This window comes from Oncorhynchus gorbuscha, linkage group LG18 (genome assembly GCF_021184085.1).
Source record: "Oncorhynchus gorbuscha isolate QuinsamMale2020 ecotype Even-year linkage group LG18, OgorEven_v1.0, whole genome shotgun sequence".
Taxonomy (NCBI): domain Eukaryota; kingdom Metazoa; phylum Chordata; class Actinopteri; order Salmoniformes; family Salmonidae; genus Oncorhynchus; species Oncorhynchus gorbuscha.
This window is the reverse complement of record NC_060190.1, coordinates 27,386,447-27,405,508: the sequence shown is the minus strand read 5'-3', so window position 1 is coordinate 27,405,508 and position 19,062 is coordinate 27,386,447. Positions and strand designations below refer to the sequence as shown.

Here is a 19,062-nt window from a genome sequence, read left to right as displayed (position 1 = left end):
GGGATTTCACCTCGCATGAAAACAATGAGAAACAGAAAAGCAGACATGGGCGACATTTAGAAAAATCACCAGCCGGGATGTAGTATTTTCTTGTTTTGACATGTAGCCTTTTGACATTTGATATTGTTCAGCAGGGCTACGTGTACCAGGGCTGTTAGTTGTTGGGTAAAAAGACAAGGTTCTCTTCTCCCCTCCCTCCAAGACCTCTACTAAAGGGCAACGGAGGAGTTGCATAACACGCATCATGGCCGCTGACATTCCATTTCCTGAATTGTCATCGTTCACCCAGACTTCCTTTAGCTGTTGAGGATGTTTTGGGCTGTGGTGCCACCTAGTGTACAGAACAGGTCTAGGAGATATCACCTTAGAGTTGTTTACAAGTAAAGCAGGTTAATGCAGGACCCCCACCCCAACATGGTAGTATTCATCAAGACAAACTATACCAAAACGTTTTGTGATAAGTTACAACGGGCATGACTTTATTGGCAAGTTTAGGTTGTCTTTTATTTTTTTCCTGTTGCATTATGAATATGACCGAGCTTAGCTGCTTAGTAGTTGAAAAATGGCTTTCCGTGTAGTTTTGTTTAATCTTTCTAGATACCATATTTCATTCTCTATCTCCTAACTTTCCCTATATCTGCATCTCGTTTTATCTTTGACTCCTACATTTCTCCAACTTTTGTTTTATATTCTTTTAAGGGTCGGAGACTGAGAAATCTGACTGCCGGTAGGCGCTTAGCACCTCTGCCCAGAGTGTCGGCAGTTACCTTTTTGTTGTTCACACAACAGTTTTGCCTCCGATTTGCTTCATTTAAATACTCCAGGTGACCAGGTGGCAGTAGCGTGTTTGGCTTGTGCATGCTGGGGCTAATGTAAGCTAACTAGCAAGCTGCTCTTTTACTTATTTACTTGAAATGAAAGTGTACGGACGTGAAACTGTCCTTAGTGTTTCTTGGCTATTTGCACTGAACAAAAATATAAATGCAACATGCAACAATTTCAACGAATCAATTTTATTGAATTACAGGTCATATATAAGGAAATCAGTCAATTGAAAAAGTAATTAGGCCCCAATCTATTGATTTCACATGACTGGGCAGGGGTGCAGCCATGGGTGGACCTGTGAGGGCATAGGCCCTCCCACGGGGGAGCCAGGCCCAGACAATCAGGAATGAGTTTTCCCCCCACAAAGGGGCTTTATTACAGACAGAAATACTCATCAGTTTCATCAGCTCTCTGGGTGGCTGTTCTCAGATGATCCCCCCAGGTAAAGAAGCCAGATATGGAGGTCTTGGACTGGTGGGGTTGCACGTGGTCTGTGGTTGTGAGGCCAGTTGGACGTACTGCCAAATTCTCTAAAACGATGTTGGAGGTGGCTTATGGTAGAGAAATTAACATTAAATTCTCTGGCAACAGCTCTGGTGGACATTCCTGCAATCAGCATGCCAATTGCACGTTCCCTCAACTTGAAACTGTGACCTTGTTTTGTGTGACAAAACTGCACATTTTAGTTTGGCCTTATTGTCCCCAGCACGCGGTGCACCTGTGTAATGATTATGCTGTTTAATCAGCTTGATATGCCACACCTGTCAGGTGGATGGATTATCTTGGTAAAGGAGAAATACTCTAACAGGGATGAGCACACATTTGTTGACAACATTTTGAGAGAAATACTCTTTGTGCATTTGGAAAGTTTCTGGAGTCTTTATTTCAGCTCATGAAACATGGGACCAACACTTTACATGTTTTATATTTGCATTCAGTATAGATAACTAGTGTAGTTAGCAACATTATAATTAAATCACAATGGATTTGTTTTTTTGAATGAAGCAGCTTGCCTGTCGAGTCGATGGAGTAGCTAGCTGTGTTGTGCTAAATGGCGACGCTTGCAAGCGAACTGTAACTGGCAGTATGGGATAATGGAGAGTGAATTAAATTATTTATTGGTTAAGCATTTAGTTCATCTTTGTTCTTGCAAGAGGAGGAACAGCCTCCAACTGTGCTAAGTACCTATCAGCAGTCAGATTTCTCGTTGTGTCTGTACCATTACTCTGTTACTGTCCATGTTTCTACTGCTTACGCTTTCATTCTCTCATCTTCTCTCAGCCCTGAGTCAGTGGAAGCAAGTCCTGCCGTGAATGAGAAAAACTACCCCAACCACAGCTGTGTGAGTGCACAGAGTCATGGGTATCGGGGACTACCATATACTGTGAGTACACAGCTCTTTTCTTCCTTTGTCACGATGTGGCCAATTTTATAGGCCAGTCTCTCTCATGTCTGACGATATCAACATTCCGATCAAGTATCTTTTTGTAAGATGTCCCTTATGGACTTTTCGTCAGTATCTTAAATTAATGTGTCGGCCTAAGAGCGCGTAAGGCCAGTACAGTTGCAAGCGTAGTCTTGCATCCGAGAGGAAGGAGAGTCCCGCACGACATGCTAAGTATCAAAACGTAGCAAAAAAAAAAGTCGCCGCAAGGCTTCAATGCTATGAATCGCTAATGCTGATTAACACGTTCGCAGCGCCCTCGTGCGTTTTTAGCTAACATGCTGTATTGTCACGTACCATTTTGTTTGCCCTCATTTTCACATTCGTCTTCCATTTTCCGTTTCCCCTTCCTCTTTTTTTGTTTGTTTGTACCTGAACACCCATTGTTTGAAGATGCAACAGTCTTCCGTTGTGTGTTGTCAGGATCACAACTATGGCGCGCCCCCCTCCCCCCACCCCACCAGCCTCCCCGCTCTCCCAAACCATCATCCCCCGCATGGAGCTCAACGGCGTGGCACGCGGCCCTACCTCCCGCTACCATGACAACTGCCGCCAGGAGGAGAACTCTGCTGACAGCGACAGCTCGTCGGAGGAAGAAGGGGCCGTGGCCAGCTGGTGCCACTGCAGCCTGACTCCGGATGGCTTCCTCATAAAGTGCGAGAGCTGCAGGTGAGAACCGGCGGCAGCCATTTTGAGAAAAGGTTCTGAATACATGGTACACTCTGTGGAATGTCGTGTATGTACAGTTGAATCCGTAAGTTTACATACACCTAGCCAAATACATTTAAACTCAGTTTTTCACAATTCCTAACATTTAATCCTAGTAAACATTTCCTGTCATAGGTCAATTAGGATCACCACGTTATTTTAAGAATGTGAAATGTCTGCATAATAGTAGTGAGTGACTTATTTCAGCTTTTATTTATTTCATCACATTCACAGTGGGTAAGAAGTTTACATACACTCAATTAGTATTTGGTAGCATTGCCTTTAAATTGTTTAACTTGGGTCAAATGTTTCGGATATCCTTCCACAAGCTTCCCACAATAAGTTGGGTGAATTTTGGCCCATTCCTCCTGACAGCTGGTGTAACTGAGTCAGGTTTGTAGGCCTCCTTTTTCCCCACAAATTTTCTATAGGATTGAGGTCATTGTCCATTTGGAAGACCCATTTGCGACCAAGCTTTAACTTCCTGACTGATGTCTTGAGATGTTGCTTCAATGATGCCATCTATTTTGTAAAGTGCACCAGTCCCTCCTGCAGCAAAGCACCCCCAGAACATGAGCCTGTGCTTCACGGTTTGGGTGGTGTTCTTCGGCTTGCCAAGCATCCCCCTTTTTCCTCCAAACCTAACGATGGTCATTATGGCCAAAGAGTTCTATTTTTGTTTCATCAGGCCAGAGGACATTTTTCCAAAAAGAATGTTCTTTGTCCCCATGTGCAGTTGCAAACCGTAGTCTGGATTTTTTATGGCGGTTTTGGAGCAGTGGTTTCTTCCTAGCTGAGCGGCCTTTCAGGTTTCAGGTTTCGATATAGGACTCATTTTGCTGTGGATATATATCATTTTGTACCCGTTTCCTCCAGCATCTTCACAAGGTCCTTTGCTGCTGTTCTGGGATTGACTTACACTTTTCGCACCAAAGTATGTTCATCTCTAGGAGACAAAATGCGTCTCCTTCCTGAGCGGTATGACTGCTGCGTGGCCCCATGGTGTTCATACCTGCGTACTATTGTTTGTACAGATGAGCGTGGTACATTCAGGCATTTGGAAATTGCTCCCAAGGATGAATCAGACTTGGCTGATTTTGTTTTAATTTTCCTATGATGTCAAGCAAAGAGGCACACCTTGAAATACATCCACAGGTACACCTCCAATTGACTCAAATGATGTCAAATTAGTCTATCAGAAGCTTCTAAAGTCATGACATCATTTTCTGGAATTTTCCAAACTGTTTAAAGGCACAGTCAGCTTAGTGTATGTAAACTTCTGACCCACTGGAATTGTGATTTAGTGAAATAATCGGTCTGTAAACAATTGTTGGAAAAATTACTTGTGTCATGCACAAAGTAGATGTCCTAACCGTCTTGCCAAAACAATAGTTTTTTTTAACAAGAATTGTATGGAGTGGTTGAAAAAATAATTTTAATGACTCCAACCTAAGTGTATGTAAACTTGACTTCAACTGTGTGTGATCCACCATCTACGTTAATGGTGGGTCACCACTTCTATTTGGCTTAGATTAACATAGACATAGTATAAGTCATATATTGAGATGGAGAGATAGATATATATATCTCTCTCTCTCACCTTGCTAAAGGCCTATAAGATCTGCCATTTCCTAATTGTGATGTTCTTATCTCTGTGATTTCAGGGGGCTAGACAGGAGGAAAGGAATGGACGGCCAACGCCGGAAACAAGAAAATGTATCAGGTATGGTGACTGCATAACATGCATCTCAATGTGCGTATTCCAAGTATGGAAAACGCATACGGCCACCACATTGATGCACGGGCGTTACGTATATACATGGTGCCGCTTGGCCTCAACTAAACCACATAAACTCCATGGGCCAATTTTCCTGGACACTGATTAAGTTTAGGGCTTTTCGCACATTGTTCGTAGCTATAGTTCGAATCCGACGTTGATTTTTATCTGTTACGGTTGTATTTTTTTGCGTTTGGGCAGGTTGGTTTCACATTGCCAAATGTGTGTTCATGCGAGTCATTTGTTAATGGGAGAAAATGGTCATGTTAAATCCATCAATGATTATCAAGAAGCATAACTTCTGTCTCAAACTTCATAAACTCAGCAAAAAAATGCACGTCTTTCAACGATAATTCGTAAAAATCTAAATAACTTCACAACTCTTCATTTGTATAGGGTTTAAACACTGTTTCCCATGCTTGTTCAATGAACCATGAACAATTAATGAACATGCACCTGTGGAACGGTCGTTAAGACACTAACAGCTTTCAGACGGTAGGCAATTAAGGTCACAGTTATGGAAACTTAGGACACTAAAAGAGGCCTTTCTAAAGACTCTGAAGAACAGCAGAAGAAAGATGCCCAGGGTCCCTGCTCATCTGCATGAACATGCTTTAGGCATGCTGCAAGGAGGCATGAGGACTGCAGATGTGGCCAGGGCAATCAATTGCAATGTCCGTACTGCGAGACACCTAAGACTGCGCTACGGGGAGACAGGACGGACAGCTGATCGTCCTCAGTTGAAGACCACGTGAAACAACACCTACACAAGAACGGCACATCTGAATATCACACCTGCGGGACAGATACAGGATGGCAACAACAACTTACACCAGGAACGCACAATCCCTCCATCAGTGTTCAGACTGTCCGCAATAGTCTGAGAGAGGCTGGACTGAGGGCTTGTAGGCCTGTTGTAATGCAGATCCTCACCAGACATCACCGGCAACAATGTCGCCTATGGGCACAAACCCACCGTCGCTGAACCAGACAGGACTGGCAAAAAGTACTCTTCACTGACGAGTTGTTTTTTTTCTCACCAGGGGTTTTTGTTGGATTCGCGTTTATCGTCGAAGGAATGAGCGTTACTCTGAGGCCTGTACTCTGGAGCGGGATCGATTTGGAGGTGGAGGGTCCGTCATGGTCTGCGGCGGTGTGTCACAGCATCATCGGACTGAGCTTGTTGTCATTGCAGGCCGTCTCAACGCTGTGCGTTACAGGGAAGACATCCCCCTCCCTCATGTGGTACCCTTCCTGCAGGCTCATCCTGATATGACCCTCCAGCATGACAATGCCACCAGCCATACTGCTCGTTCTATGCGTGATTTCCTGCAAGACAGGAATATCAGTGTTCTGCCATGGCCAGCGAAGAGCCCAGATCTCAATCCCATTTAGCAAGTCTGGGACCTTTTGGATAGGAGCATGAGGGCTTGGGCTGAGTGGGATAACATCTCACGGCAAGAACTGGCAAATCTGGTGCAGTCCATGAGGTGGAGATGCACTGCAGTACTTAATGCAGCTGGTGGCTGACTTTTGATTTTGCCCCTCGCCCTTTGTTCAGGGACACATTATTCCATTTCTGTTAGTCACATGTCTGTGGAACTTGTTCAGTTTGTCTGTTGAATATTATGTTCATACAAATATTTACACATGTTAAGTTTGCTGAAAATAAACGCAGTTGACAGTGAGAGGACGCTTCTTTTTTTTGCTGAGTTTATTACTTTGCTTTGGTCACCCAACAAAATGCGTGAGGAAACCGCGCAATATCTACTAACTGTTACAACAGCCGCCGGAGGAGAAGAGTATACTACAGTGCCTAGTGAAAGTCGACACACCCCTTGCACAGTCTTCACATTTTGCTGCCTGAAAATTAAATGTAAAAATCCTTCAGATCTGAACGACTTACTCCACATATTCGAAGTGAAAGTTTGGTTTGCGTTTTGTCTTCACACCCCAGAGTTAATACTTCTTGGAAGCACCTTTGGCAGAGTTTACAGCGTTAATCATTTTGAAAAGTATTCTACCAACTCTGCACGACTCTTAGGGCAACATATGTCCATCGTTTTGGTCCAAATATCTCATGCTCAGTAAATTTGGTTGGGAATCATTGTTGGGCAGCAATATTTAAACCTCGACTCTGATTGCCAAGCAAATTTAAGTCCGGACAGAGGCTAGACCACTCATGAACACGCAAGACATCTTGGAGAGCCATTCTAGTGTGTCTTTGGCATAAAAATCTAAATTTCTTGCTGATAAAACTATATCCCAAGGTTAGGTTTTCAGAAGACTGAGGCAGGTTTTCCTTTAACTTTTTACGTGAGTGTTGCTCCTTTGTCAGGATCAAAAGACATGAAACTCCCCAGTCCCTTCAAATGACAAGCATAACATGATGCTGCCACCTCATTACTTGAAAATATGATGTAATCCCTTTTTAGATGTTGTATTAAGGCCACAAAATGTGAAGACTGCAATGGGTGTGTAGAATTTCACTTCCGGCTCAGTAGCCTACAGTGTAGCCCCCTTCTCCTTTAATCTGCATGGGATGCGCTCATAAATGTGCTCGTACTCACCGTATGTTAAGGCACTGCGTGCATTTGATCAAATGATTGCAGTCAAACAACCAATAATACTGAATGAATCTCTGGTTCTTTTACTGTGTTTGGTCCGGGACTGCATGATCACCTGCAGCGAACCACACCACCATACAAACGGAATCGTACCGAGATCACCCTTTTTGAGCGAACCACGTCGTGTTTACTGCGCTCCCTAGTGCGGATAGTGTTCACACCAGTCCAAACGTACTGACCTAAGGGAGAAAATGCACCAGAGTTCGGGGAAAAAAACGTTCCAAACCAATTTGGTGTGAAAGCATCCTTAGGCCTGGTCTAAAAAGTTAAATGCAGAATCTCTATTTAAATAGCATTTTAGTCCGGGAAACCAACCCTAAGTTTTTATTGTTGGCGTGCCCAGGTGGAAACTAACTTTGCCAAGTACCTGTGAATGCTCAAGTCTCTCTTGCGCTTCTAGTGGGCGATAGCAGCGCCACGGAGAGTGGCGACGAGGAAGTGTCGCCCGCCACGGTGTCCTACACAGCAACGCAGCACACGCCCACCAGCATCACGCTCACAGTCAACCGCGTTAAGCGGAACAAGTCCAAGAAGAGGAAGAAGAGCACGGAGAAGGCCCGCGGAGTGCCCAAGGGCAAGAAAATAAAGGTAGGAACTTCGGAGCAAGAGCACAGTCCTCAAAAGAGCACAGTTAGCAAAGAGTCCTAAGTGTGTGTGACATGCCAGGCAAGAGTGCCAAAATGAAGTGCTAGCAGAAGGTGCCAGCCACCATTTGGGCTAAAGGCAGGCGGTAGCGACGGCAAGAGTATCCTTGCTAAAGACAACAATAGTATGGGGAAAATGGCCAAGTGTGCCAAATGCCACACATTCAAAGTGTGAAAAGGGGCTGAGGGAGCAAATGAATAACCCACAGCTAGGAAGAGGACCAAGATGGTAAAGTTACTTGTTTTAACTTGCTCTTAAGGCTGAACATGCCAATTATACCTCTAGAGGCCAAGAGAGAAGTTGCAGTCTTTTTCTAGTAGCATAGTTATTTTTGCTACAATATTTCGTGAATCTCTGAAACGTGTTAACACAAGTAGACTCTTTGAAACGTTGCCTAAACGTTGTGAGTAGGAGACCCTCTGAATGCTGTCTAAACGCTGTGAGTAGACTCTGAAATGTTGTAAAATTGAGTGTCTGTCTTTACAGGCCTTCAGAGAGGGTTCTAGAAAGTCCATGAGGATGAAGGTAAGATGAATTCCTTCCGAGGATCTTTTTAGTTATACATTACCAGTCAAAGGTCACTCAATGGAACCATGATGCTAACCGTGGCATTGATGAGTTCTTCATCCCATTAGCTACTGCTGTGTCGTTAAATTATATACAGTACCTGTCAAAAGTTTGAACACCTACCCATTAAACCCCCCCCCCCCCACACATTGTAGAATAATAGTGACGTCATCAAAACTATGAAATAACATATGGAATCATGTAAGCAAAAAATTGTTGAACAAATCAAAATATATTTGATATTCTTCGAAGTAGCCTCCCTTTGCCTTGACAGCTTTGCATTCTCTCAACCAGCTTCACCTGGAATGCTTTTCCATCATTCTTGAAGAAGTTCCCACAAATTCCCACATGCTGCTTTTCCTTCAGTCTGCGGCCCAACTCATCCCAAACCATCTCAATTTGGTTGAGGTCGGGCGATTGTGGAAGCAAAGTCGTCTGATGCCGCACTCATCTCCCTCCTTGGTCAAGTAGCCCTTACACAGCCTGGAGGTGTTTTTTTTGTCATTGTCCTGTTGAAAAACAAATGATAGTCCCACCGAGCGCAAACCAGATGGGATGGCGTATCACTGCAAAGTGCTGTGGTAGCTATGCTGTTTAATTGTGCCTTGAATTGAAGCATTTATTTGGGCTGCAATTTCTGAGGTTGGTAACTCTAACAAACGTATCCTCTGCAACAGAGGTAACTCTGTCTTTCTTTCCTGTGGTGGTCCTCATGAGAGCTAGTTTCATTGTGCTTGATGGTTTTTGTGACTGCACTTGAAGGAACTTTAGAAGTCCTTCAAATTTTCCGGATTGACTGACCTTCATGTCTTAAAGTAATGGTGGACTGTTGTTTCTCTTTGCTTATTTGAGCTCTTCCTGCCATAATAGACTTTTGCCAAATAGGGTATCTTCTGTATACCACCTCTACCTTGTCAAATGCTCAAATGCATTAAGAAGGAATGAAATTCCACAAATGAACTTTTAACAAGTCACACCTGTTAATTAATTCCAGGTGACTATCTCATGATGCTGGTTGAGAGAATGCCAAGAGTACAAAGCTGTCATCAATGCCAAGGGTGGCTACTTTGAAGAATCTCAAATATATTTTCATTTGCTTAACACTTTTTTTGGTTACTACATATTCCATATGTGTTATTTCATAGTTTTGATGTCTTCATTATTATTCAACAATGTAGAAAATGCAACAACAACAAAATAAGGAAACCCTTGTATGAGTAGGTGTTTCCAAACCTTTGACTGGTACTGTATATCAATGTATAAATAAACTTCACAGCAGTAGCTAATGGGATGAAGAAATCAGTGCCACTTTGTTAGCATCAGGGTTTCATTGAGTGGCGTAGAAATGGGAGTGACGTACTCATTTTATTATCATATGTTAAGTTGATATAGAGCACAGTGCACCACCCACCCATGATAACCCATTCATCGAAGGGGAAGAAACACTGGTTGTAGACCTGACATGGTCATTTATGAAAGGTCTTAGAATGGAGGTGACACTACGCGGCTCTGTAAAGTAAAACCGTTCTCCTCCCCTCCCCCAGAACTCCACTACGGAGGCCAGCGCAGTGGACGAGACCACAGCGGAGGGCTGGGAGAGCCGCATCCGCCAGTGGACGGACCAGTACGAGGAGGCCACGGCCAACCAGTACAGTGCTGATGTCCAGACACTGCTCCAGCTGCACCGCGCCGCCACCGTTACTGTTGCTGCCGAGGGCGTAGTAGTGGGCGATACAACGCCAGCGACGACCTCACCGGCCCAGGTCAACGCCTCGGCCAATGCCATGGACACAATTAACCGAACGGAGCTGGCGTGCAACAACACGGTGCTTGGCTCTCAGATGCAGTTACAACTGGGGCGGGTGACGCGTGTGCAGAAGCACCGGAAGATCCTGCGGGCGTCAAGGGATCTAGAGCCAGACACCCTGATCATCGAGTACCGGGGCAAGGTCATGCTCAAACAGCAGTTTGAGGTCAACGGACACTTCTTCAAAAAGTATGCATTCGTTCATTACACTTCTCCATATGGTTGCAGAATTCCCTAAACGTTCCCCAAACGTCCATGCTTTTTCAAGCAGGCCCAATAAAAATGTGGCATCTTTGTTTTGTTTTTTTGGTAAGATGACATTTTTAAAGTGGAATATTTTGGAATATTTTGGTTTTCATATGCTGCACCATTGCATGGTTTTTATGAAGGAAATTGAGGATGTATTATTATGAAGAAAATACACGTTTGACATGATTTTGACTTCTTTTAGGCCCTACCCTTTCGTGCTGTTCTACTCAAAGTTCAACGACGTAGAGATGTGCGTGGACGCGCGGACGTTTGGGAATGACGCACGCTTCATCCGGAGGTCCTGTACACCCAGCGCAGAGGTCAGCCATCTTGTTCGGGGTTTTTTTTTCTTCAAGAAAGTCATTGGGTGCATCTCGGTAGTTTACACTTACTCCATCTCCTCTCCTTTTAGTTCACTTCACTCATTTGAAATGTCAGACCAGGTGAATTTAGCTCTCACCTTTCCTGGGCTCTTACATCAGCATAGATGAAGGAAAAGATGGGGAAAGGAGTCCATTTATGCCTATTGAGACGCACCCTTCTGGAGCAGGAGTCTCCAACAGGTCGATCAAACAATTTTGAAAGTAGGCCTAAATGCAATTTTCCATGTGTTCCATCGCAGACTTTCATAAACCAATCTCACAAGTATCAGACACCGCAAGCTGCCAGCTACTATCTATTCAACGCAACACTGACATTATCCCTCCCCTGGTTAGCCACCCGTTGGCTTAAAAAGCCAAACCTAAAACAATATCTGCCAATTAATATCCAGAAAAGTTTCCCCTGTTTGTCTGTGGTGCTTTCCACAAAACCTCCTCAATGAGTGTTAACTGCATTGTGGGCTTACCTGGCAGAAGTATATCACTATTGGTATTTGTGAACATTGCCTTGAAATGAGCAGCAGCAGTACAGAACCAGCACATTAGACGGCACTTTCCTCACTCGCTAGATGTGCAATTAAAGGGGAATTACACTCATCAATGTGGTAGTTTTCTTCCAGACCTAATAAAAAAAAGTCTTCTGATATGATTTAACCATGGACTCAGAACATCCAATTTTGTTGTTTTTCTATGAACAATTGTCATTTTGAGAGTGAAATACTAAAATCTAAAGCCAGGAAAAATACAAGTGAGTAAAACAATTTTATAATAAATCACAGATTTGAAAGTGCCCCCCTTAGTTTTTTTATTAACCATTATTTTACCAGGTGTGTTTCTAGAAAACAATGCACTGCTTTCTCTTGTACAGGAAGGACCTGGGGAGGAGTTGCAGGGGAGAAGAGAAGAATGTGCCTATTTTGAAAGCGAGAAAAAAATGAGTAGCTTGCGACGTGTTGGAGACTCCTGTTCTAGGGGGGGAAATGGATGCAGTCCTAGCCAAGCTAATACATAATGTCTTCTGTCCCCTCCAGGTTCGGCATATGATCGCTGATGGCATGATCCACCTCTGTATTTACGCCGTCACGCAAATCCTCAAGGACGCCGAGGTCACCATCAGCTTTGACTACGAGTTCAATAGCTGGTCAGTGTCAATCAAGTATATCTGTAAAGACATTTTATATCAGCACAAAGTACGGTTTTTTCTCTTCTCTCTCGACCCTAAAGTGTTCATCTGGGTTTTTTTTAAAGCACACGAGAAATCATTTTATTGTTATCGTTATTGCAGTAATTACAAGGTGGACTGCGCCTGCTACAAGGGCAACCAGCAGAACTGCCCCGTGCTGAAGCACAACCTGAGCCCACGCGAAACCCTCCTCTGCCAAGCCGCGGGGTCGCTGCCCCCGCCCTCTCAACTCCCGGCACCCACGGGGGCTGAGACGCGGCGGCGGAAGGCCCAGCGGAGAGAGATGGAGGGGCCAGGTGGCGGCAAGGGACCTTTCGGAATGTCAGATGACAGTAACCAGCCGCCCGAGGAGAGTGGCGAGGTCCGGGAGACGCTGCAGGGCAACGTCAGCCTGGGCAACAGTGACACAGAGGTGTGTGTTTTTGTCTTGGTGCAAAGATGTATGTGTGTGTACATATAGAGACTGGGTGGATGGGTTGTAGAGAATTTTACAACTCATGTGGTGCTTTCCTACAGAGACACACGGGGGTGTGTGTGCACTGTGTAATGAAAATGTATGCGCCGTATGTGTTACAGGAGGCACTCCTAGACGGGGTGAAGCTGGAGGAAGGAGAGGAGGAAGAGCTGGACGAGAACGGAGTCCTCATCTCTAGTAGACCGGTATGTGTCACATCTCCGCCCTGACATAATTCCTGTCGCACCAACCAACCCACTGTCACTATCAAATCATAGTGTAAGTCTGCAGTTCGTAACCCACTCTCTCTGTCTCTGTAGAAGAGGACGCCCAGCACAGGGGGCATAGATGAGTTTAAACAGGAGGGCCTGGAGTCTGTAGAGGGGAGCGGAGGGAACCCCACGGGGGTTAACGCCGCGGCCCACCAAGCAGGGGTGGGGATAAGCACGCGCCGTGCCACCTACGTCACCGTGAGTTAGATTTTCATCCCTCTTACCGCCACATTCTCTTTTTGAACTTTGTGACCAATTTTCCAATTTCAATATTGATCCCCCCCAACAGAATCTCTCTCTCCAGGAACCCTCCTTAGCAGCCGACGCATTAAAGACCCTGGTGTGTACCGCTCCCCTCCTGGCCCCTCTTGCGGTGCCCCCCAAGCCTCCCCCGGCCCGCTCCTCCAAGCCACGGCCTAAGAGCCGCATCTCGCGCTACCGCTCCAGTTCGTCGCAGCGAGCCCGCCGCCAGCGGCAGGCCCTGGCCCTGCAGCAGGCAGCCCTGGAGCAGGCGGTGGTGGCAGAGGGGCAGGAGGGTCCCCTGGGGGGACCCGGGACAGAGCTGAGGCTGGGAGACGGAGCATTGGGAGCTGGGCAACTCCTTGACGGAGAAGGCCTGAGTGCTCTGAACAAAGGCAACCTTCGCAACCTGCCTAAGACTAAGAAAGTGAGAGGGATGGGGCTGACTTCCAACCACCATTTTGTATTTAATTGTTATTATTTATTAAACATTTAATGAACCAGGACAACTCTTTCGAGTTTTTGTATTACAACATTTATAGTCCAATATACACAAATGTAGAATTTGTCAGTCTTTTCCACAATTTGTTAAAAATAATTCCCAAATTTCTCGCTGAAAAGTCCCTTTTAGAATTTGGCGGTAACGAGTCTTCCAGAATTTGTTTGCAAATAATGATCTCCCCCTCCCCCAGTATCTGGTGACTGAGTGGCTGAAGGACAAAGTGCTGGACAAGGTAGTCCTGCAGGAGGCGCCCACGGTGGAGAGGCAACTGCGCATCACCACTGACCCCACGGTGCTGGCGACTACGCTCAACATGCTGCCGGGCCTTGCGGCCTCGCCGCTCATCTGCACTGCGCCCAAACACTACGTGCGCTTCGGCTCGCCTTTCAACCCTGAGCGCCGACGCCGGCCCGTCAGTGTGGACGCCACCTACGGCTCCTTCAAAAAGGTAACGGTGGAGGGAGTTGTGGAAGTTGTTGGGGTCAATGGGGAATAGGGGTACATGGAAAATGTAATGTGTTGTGTAGTGGGTGAAGGACAGGGCTGTTAGAAGTGGATGCATCCCAAGTGTGCACTTGTCCACTACCCTTCATATGTTTGAAGGATATTCAGTGTTCCGGTATTTTGTCTGATGCCTGTTTGTATCTCCCCTATGTGCAGAGATGGATCCAACAAGCTCAGGATGAGAGCGGGCTCTGCTCGGGGGGCCTGGAGGACGGCACTGAGTCCACCTCTTCCCACCAAAGTAACAGCAGCAGCTCCACCCCCAACCCTTTCAAAGCCGGTATCTACAAACATATTTTTTTTTGTCTGTTCACTGTCTTCTAACAAGTCTAGTAGCATTTGTAATCTAAACTCAGCAAAAAAAAGAGTGGGAGTGGGTTAACATCTCACCACACCAGATACTGACGGTTACTTTTGACCCCCCCCCTTTGTTCAGGAACACATTATTCAGTTTCTGTTAGTCACATGTCTGTGGAACTTGTTCAGTTTATGTCTCAGTCGTTGAATCTTATGTTCATACAAATATTTACACGTGTTAAGTTTCTTTTTTTGCAGAGTTTAGTACAGACCTGGTTTGTACTATTCCAAGTCTTTCAAATACTTTGAGCATTTTCAAGGTGGACGATGTTTGCACTTTTGGGACTTTTTTTGTTTGTTCCATTGCAAGAGGTCAGCCAAGCACAGCTGCAGCATTTGAAAGGTTCCTAATAGTTGAAATTGTTTTTGGAACCCGGGTCCGGTATAGCAGTCTTGCTGTTGACGAGCACTCTTCCTCAGACGTGCCAGTATTTAGCGTTGGCTATTGTTTAGTCTGGTATTGTTTTACTTACTTTATCCTAATTCGTCAACCATGTACATTTTAAGTGAACCTAACCCCAAACGAAGATCCTTTTCATCGGTGTGCGCTGACACCTGTCACAGCAGATCTGACGCTATATTGCTTTTCTTTCCGATTAAAAATAAATAAAGAACTGGCGGCGCCCCCCAAGAAGCGGCGGTCCATATATGGCCCGGAGGTGGAGGCGGCGCCGCCTCTGCCCGGCTCAGAAGAACACTGTCTGCTGCTGCGGCCCCTGTCGCCCATCACTCCCCCGCTGCCGTCGGACCAACCCCTGCCCAGCCCTGCATCTTACGCCGCGCTGCTGGGTTGCTACGGCGATGAGGAGCACCGGCTGTCCAACGGCATGGCTGCCTACTCGCCACTGCCCTCGCTGCCAACCAGCCGCTGCAACACGCCACTGCAGTTTGAGGTACTTTGGAAGGATGCGGATAAACACACACAGGACATACAGAAATACACTCACACACACACACGTGCTCGCACACACACAGGACATACTGAGCATGTGTCAGTGGGGTACCAGAACATATGACATTTCTGCGTACAACGCTACAGTGCATAGACATGGTTGTTTTCACTGTGCTATCGATCTGTTTCTAATGGTATTTCACGTCTCTCTTCTACCCATCCAGAACATATCATCTCCAGAGGCTTCTCCTGTGCACAGGCCAGAGTCCATCTCTCCAGAGGTAGGCATTCACCTCACAGACCCGGAGTAACTGTTAGAGCACTGGAGACGGGGCTAGATGCGTTAGGGAACACAGGACAGATGAGGGCAGGTGTTTTTTCTTTTTTCTTTGTCAGAGGTTTTGAAACCCTGTTTCCCTCTTCCTCCTCCACCTGTAGCCGTGTCTGCAACCGGACGTTGACGCCCTGCGCTGCGCCCTGCAGTTCCCCAACCTGTCCTCGGGCCTCGATGGCCCTGTGCCCGCCATGTCAGATGACTTCTCTCTCCTCTTGGCAACGGGGCCTCCTCCCCCTGACACGCAGGGGCCGCTGGCTTCCATGGTGGGCGGGGGTGGCCTCCTCACTCCCCTGGCGCCAAGCACCTTGTCCGAGTCGGCCCAGCAGGCCAGAGAGCAGAGCTTCAGGACTGAGTTCAACCTCATCTATACCTGCTCCCCGCTCAACGCCAACCTGGGCAATCCCGTCACAACCGACAGGCGCCTCAGCCAATCGGAGGGCAGCTTCTCGCCGGCCGAGTCCTTCTACAGCACCGTGAGTGGCCAAGGGCCTCTGGCCGAGGCTGGGCCTGGCTCTCTGTCGCCCTACGGCGAGCAGCACTATGGCGGGGGCTACCCAGACAGCGGCACCCCTCCCCACCACACCAGTAACCCACCGCAGAAAAAGAAGGCAAGTCTAACTCTCTCAACGTTTTCCTGCTTTTTTTTTTTTTTTCTCCCCCCAAAAAATGTACTATTTAACAAAGATATTTGTGTTTTAAATGAAACTCCCAAATGGCGGTATGCTAGGTAGATCATGTCTGAAGTGGTAGTATGGAAGAAGTGCCTACATGCTTATTGGTATAATGTCCAAATTTGAGGGGAAAGAGTCATATTGAGTGTGGTAGAGTATGTGGAAACTGAATGACTACTTGGTCATTGTAGTATTTCCTTGCTTTGTGTTTTCCATTCACTTTGTCAAATAGATCAAGTGGGCTCAGTGATTCTACGCCGAGATGATAATTAAATCAAAATAGACGTGGGGGTAACAATTGTCATACATGTCTTCAGAAACAAACAATGCCGTACTTCTAGAATGATTTACACATTTTCTCTCTCTATGTGTATTCTGTCTTTCCTACTGCAGCTAGCCCAACAGGTTTTGTGTTCTGTCGACCCTCTCCTCACCCCCCCCCCTATGCTCCTCCTGAAACCTTTGCCAAGTCTTTCTTCCACTGTTTCTACCAAGGCAGAGGGCCAACCTGCAAACCGTTAGTCTGCTGACAGGACAGCCAGGTTACCAGGCTATAGCAGTAAGACGTGAATACAAGACAGTACACAATATGGTGAATATTTCCATACCATTTAGAAGTGTGCATGTAAATATTGTTTGGCATCCGCATACACAGCCCCGCACCAAACTCCCCTTTTCCAAAAAAAAAAAAAAACCTACATGACCTATTATATCAACATCTCTGTGTCAGAAACATGGTCACCCCGTTTGTCTCGGAGCGCCGTGCTACGAGCCCGATGCTTCATGGTGTCGTCTTCAGGCTGCCGAGGTTGAGCCAGGCCCTGTGGGCGTCTGCTTCACTGGCCATTCGTCTATGGTCCATCTCATCCATAGTTCTGTGCTCGCATCCCCTTTCACCAGCCTCGATCCATACCAGCAGTATGGCCAATGCCCATCCAAGAACCATACTAGCACCCCTTCAAGTGGCACCCCTAAGGGCCCAAGGACAATCAGAAGGTCCATAAAAGTAGTCTTTGGAGCCCGAGAAGCTGGGTTTGGGGCCCAAGCAGAATCAAAAGGCCCTAACAAGTATAGTAGTCCTCGGGTCCGAAGACCCTACTGTGTGGAGATTCTTCAAGTCCTAAGCCTCTAACTGCAGCTCTAAGGGTCTAGATGGGGCCTCCTGGCAGCCCTGATATCGGACTGTCCATTCAGGCCTTCATCTCTCTCATCCCCCCCCCCCCTCCCCCCGTTCCCTCCTTGAGTCTCCTGCCTGTTTCATGACGACCTTCTGCCGAGCTGCTCTCTCTCTCATTTGTCTCTTGAGTGTGGGTGTGTACCGTACGCGAGTGCCCTGTCGTTCTGTTTTTGTCGCACCCCCCCCCCCCTTCTGTTTTGTTTCTTACCTCCCAGTGGTTGCTTTGTGTTGTGATGTTTCATTTGATAATGATAAGTTGCCTGTGCTGATGTTTCAATGTTGGCCCGTTACTAACTATCCACAAAGAACAAAGGCTTCATAAGTCAAAACAGGATGGTGGTGTGTGACAAAACCCATTTTAGAATATGATAGCTTCCTGATTCTGGTAATAACATTGATGCCAGTATCAATACTCTGGTACAAAAAGCCATTTCCTTTGCCATTCAGCAGGGTTTTGTCCCGACACTGTAGGGAGAGCGTGATAAAGCTACCCTGGATTGCTTCGTTGTTTGTCTGTTATTGTCAAAGTCGACTCATTCCAATCGTCAGCCAAGGTATTGTATTTTTGCACCTCTGTATCCACGTCAGATAACCACAGCAACTGAGGGTGTTGACCCACCATAGAACTCCCAGGATGGTAGAAGTAGTAGATCGGTGACCTGTGGTTGCTCTTCCATTCAGGGTTCGGTAACATTTTCGATGTTTGGTCAGTCCGTTGATAACGTGTAAGCGAACGTGCATTCGAGGTAAGTCGTCTAACAGTTGCGTTGATGCATGACGTCCTGACCATACTGTACTGGTGAGTAATCACTGGTGTCGCAATGCAACCAGTGGTAGTGTGTGTGTCATGGGACTAAGGCTGTACATATGACTGACTAGGGATGGTTCTTTTCCCTCGACGACTCAGGTGTCTCTGCTGGAGTACCGTAAGAGAAAGCAGGGGAGCAGCAGGGACCCAGAGCCCGGGGGTAGCTCCCTGGACACCCGCCCCAGCTCCATCTGTGCCAGCGCCAAGTCTCCCGGAGGCCTCCGTTCCTTCCACCTGCAGCCCCCAGCCTCCCCCCACAGCTCCTTCTCCTCCCCCACCCACTCCTCCATCCCCCAGATAGAGGAGGTGAGCCCCCCAGATAACCACCACACCGTCGCCCCTGGACCACCAACACAGCAACAGTCCAGAGCTCAGGAAGGCACCAGCCACTGGTAAGACTAGACACCGGCACCACATCCTCTCACAGCACTTTGTTCCCTGTCACTTAGCATTCACTTGTCTTGTTGGTGTGCAGTTGACTTCAAGGGTAACTGCACTCAAAAATAAACATTTCTTTAGATTTTTCCCAGACCTCAAAAATGGTCTCCTGATGTGGTTTAAGCATTGTTGTTGACTTGGAACATCCAATTTAGTGTTTGTTTTTCTATTTAAAAAAAAAAGTGACTTATAGCGAAA

The 19,062-nt window shown here is 46.5% G+C and overlaps 1 protein-coding gene across 1 annotated transcript in view; it reads left to right on the top strand.

The window, feature by feature from the left end:
• The window catches only part of setd5 (SET domain containing 5), a 48,282-nt gene that overhangs the window by 26,540 nt on the left and 2,680 nt on the right, over window positions 1-19,062 (top strand). Inside the window, 19 exon segments of the mRNA XM_046311548.1 lie at window positions 2,107-2,209; window positions 2,693-2,710; window positions 2,712-2,938; window positions 4,642-4,700; window positions 7,782-7,969; window positions 8,513-8,551; window positions 10,138-10,589; window positions 10,852-10,969; window positions 12,061-12,170; window positions 12,315-12,624; window positions 12,789-12,872; window positions 12,987-13,136; window positions 13,228-13,605; window positions 13,871-14,128; window positions 14,341-14,464; window positions 15,154-15,434; window positions 15,658-15,714; window positions 15,872-16,378; window positions 18,526-18,818. Of these exon segments, the coding sequence (XP_046167504.1) occupies window positions 2,107-2,209; window positions 2,693-2,710; window positions 2,712-2,938; window positions 4,642-4,700; window positions 7,782-7,969; window positions 8,513-8,551; window positions 10,138-10,589; window positions 10,852-10,969; window positions 12,061-12,170; window positions 12,315-12,624; window positions 12,789-12,872; window positions 12,987-13,136; window positions 13,228-13,605; window positions 13,871-14,128; window positions 14,341-14,464; window positions 15,154-15,434; window positions 15,658-15,714; window positions 15,872-16,378; window positions 18,526-18,818 (3,756 nt within the window).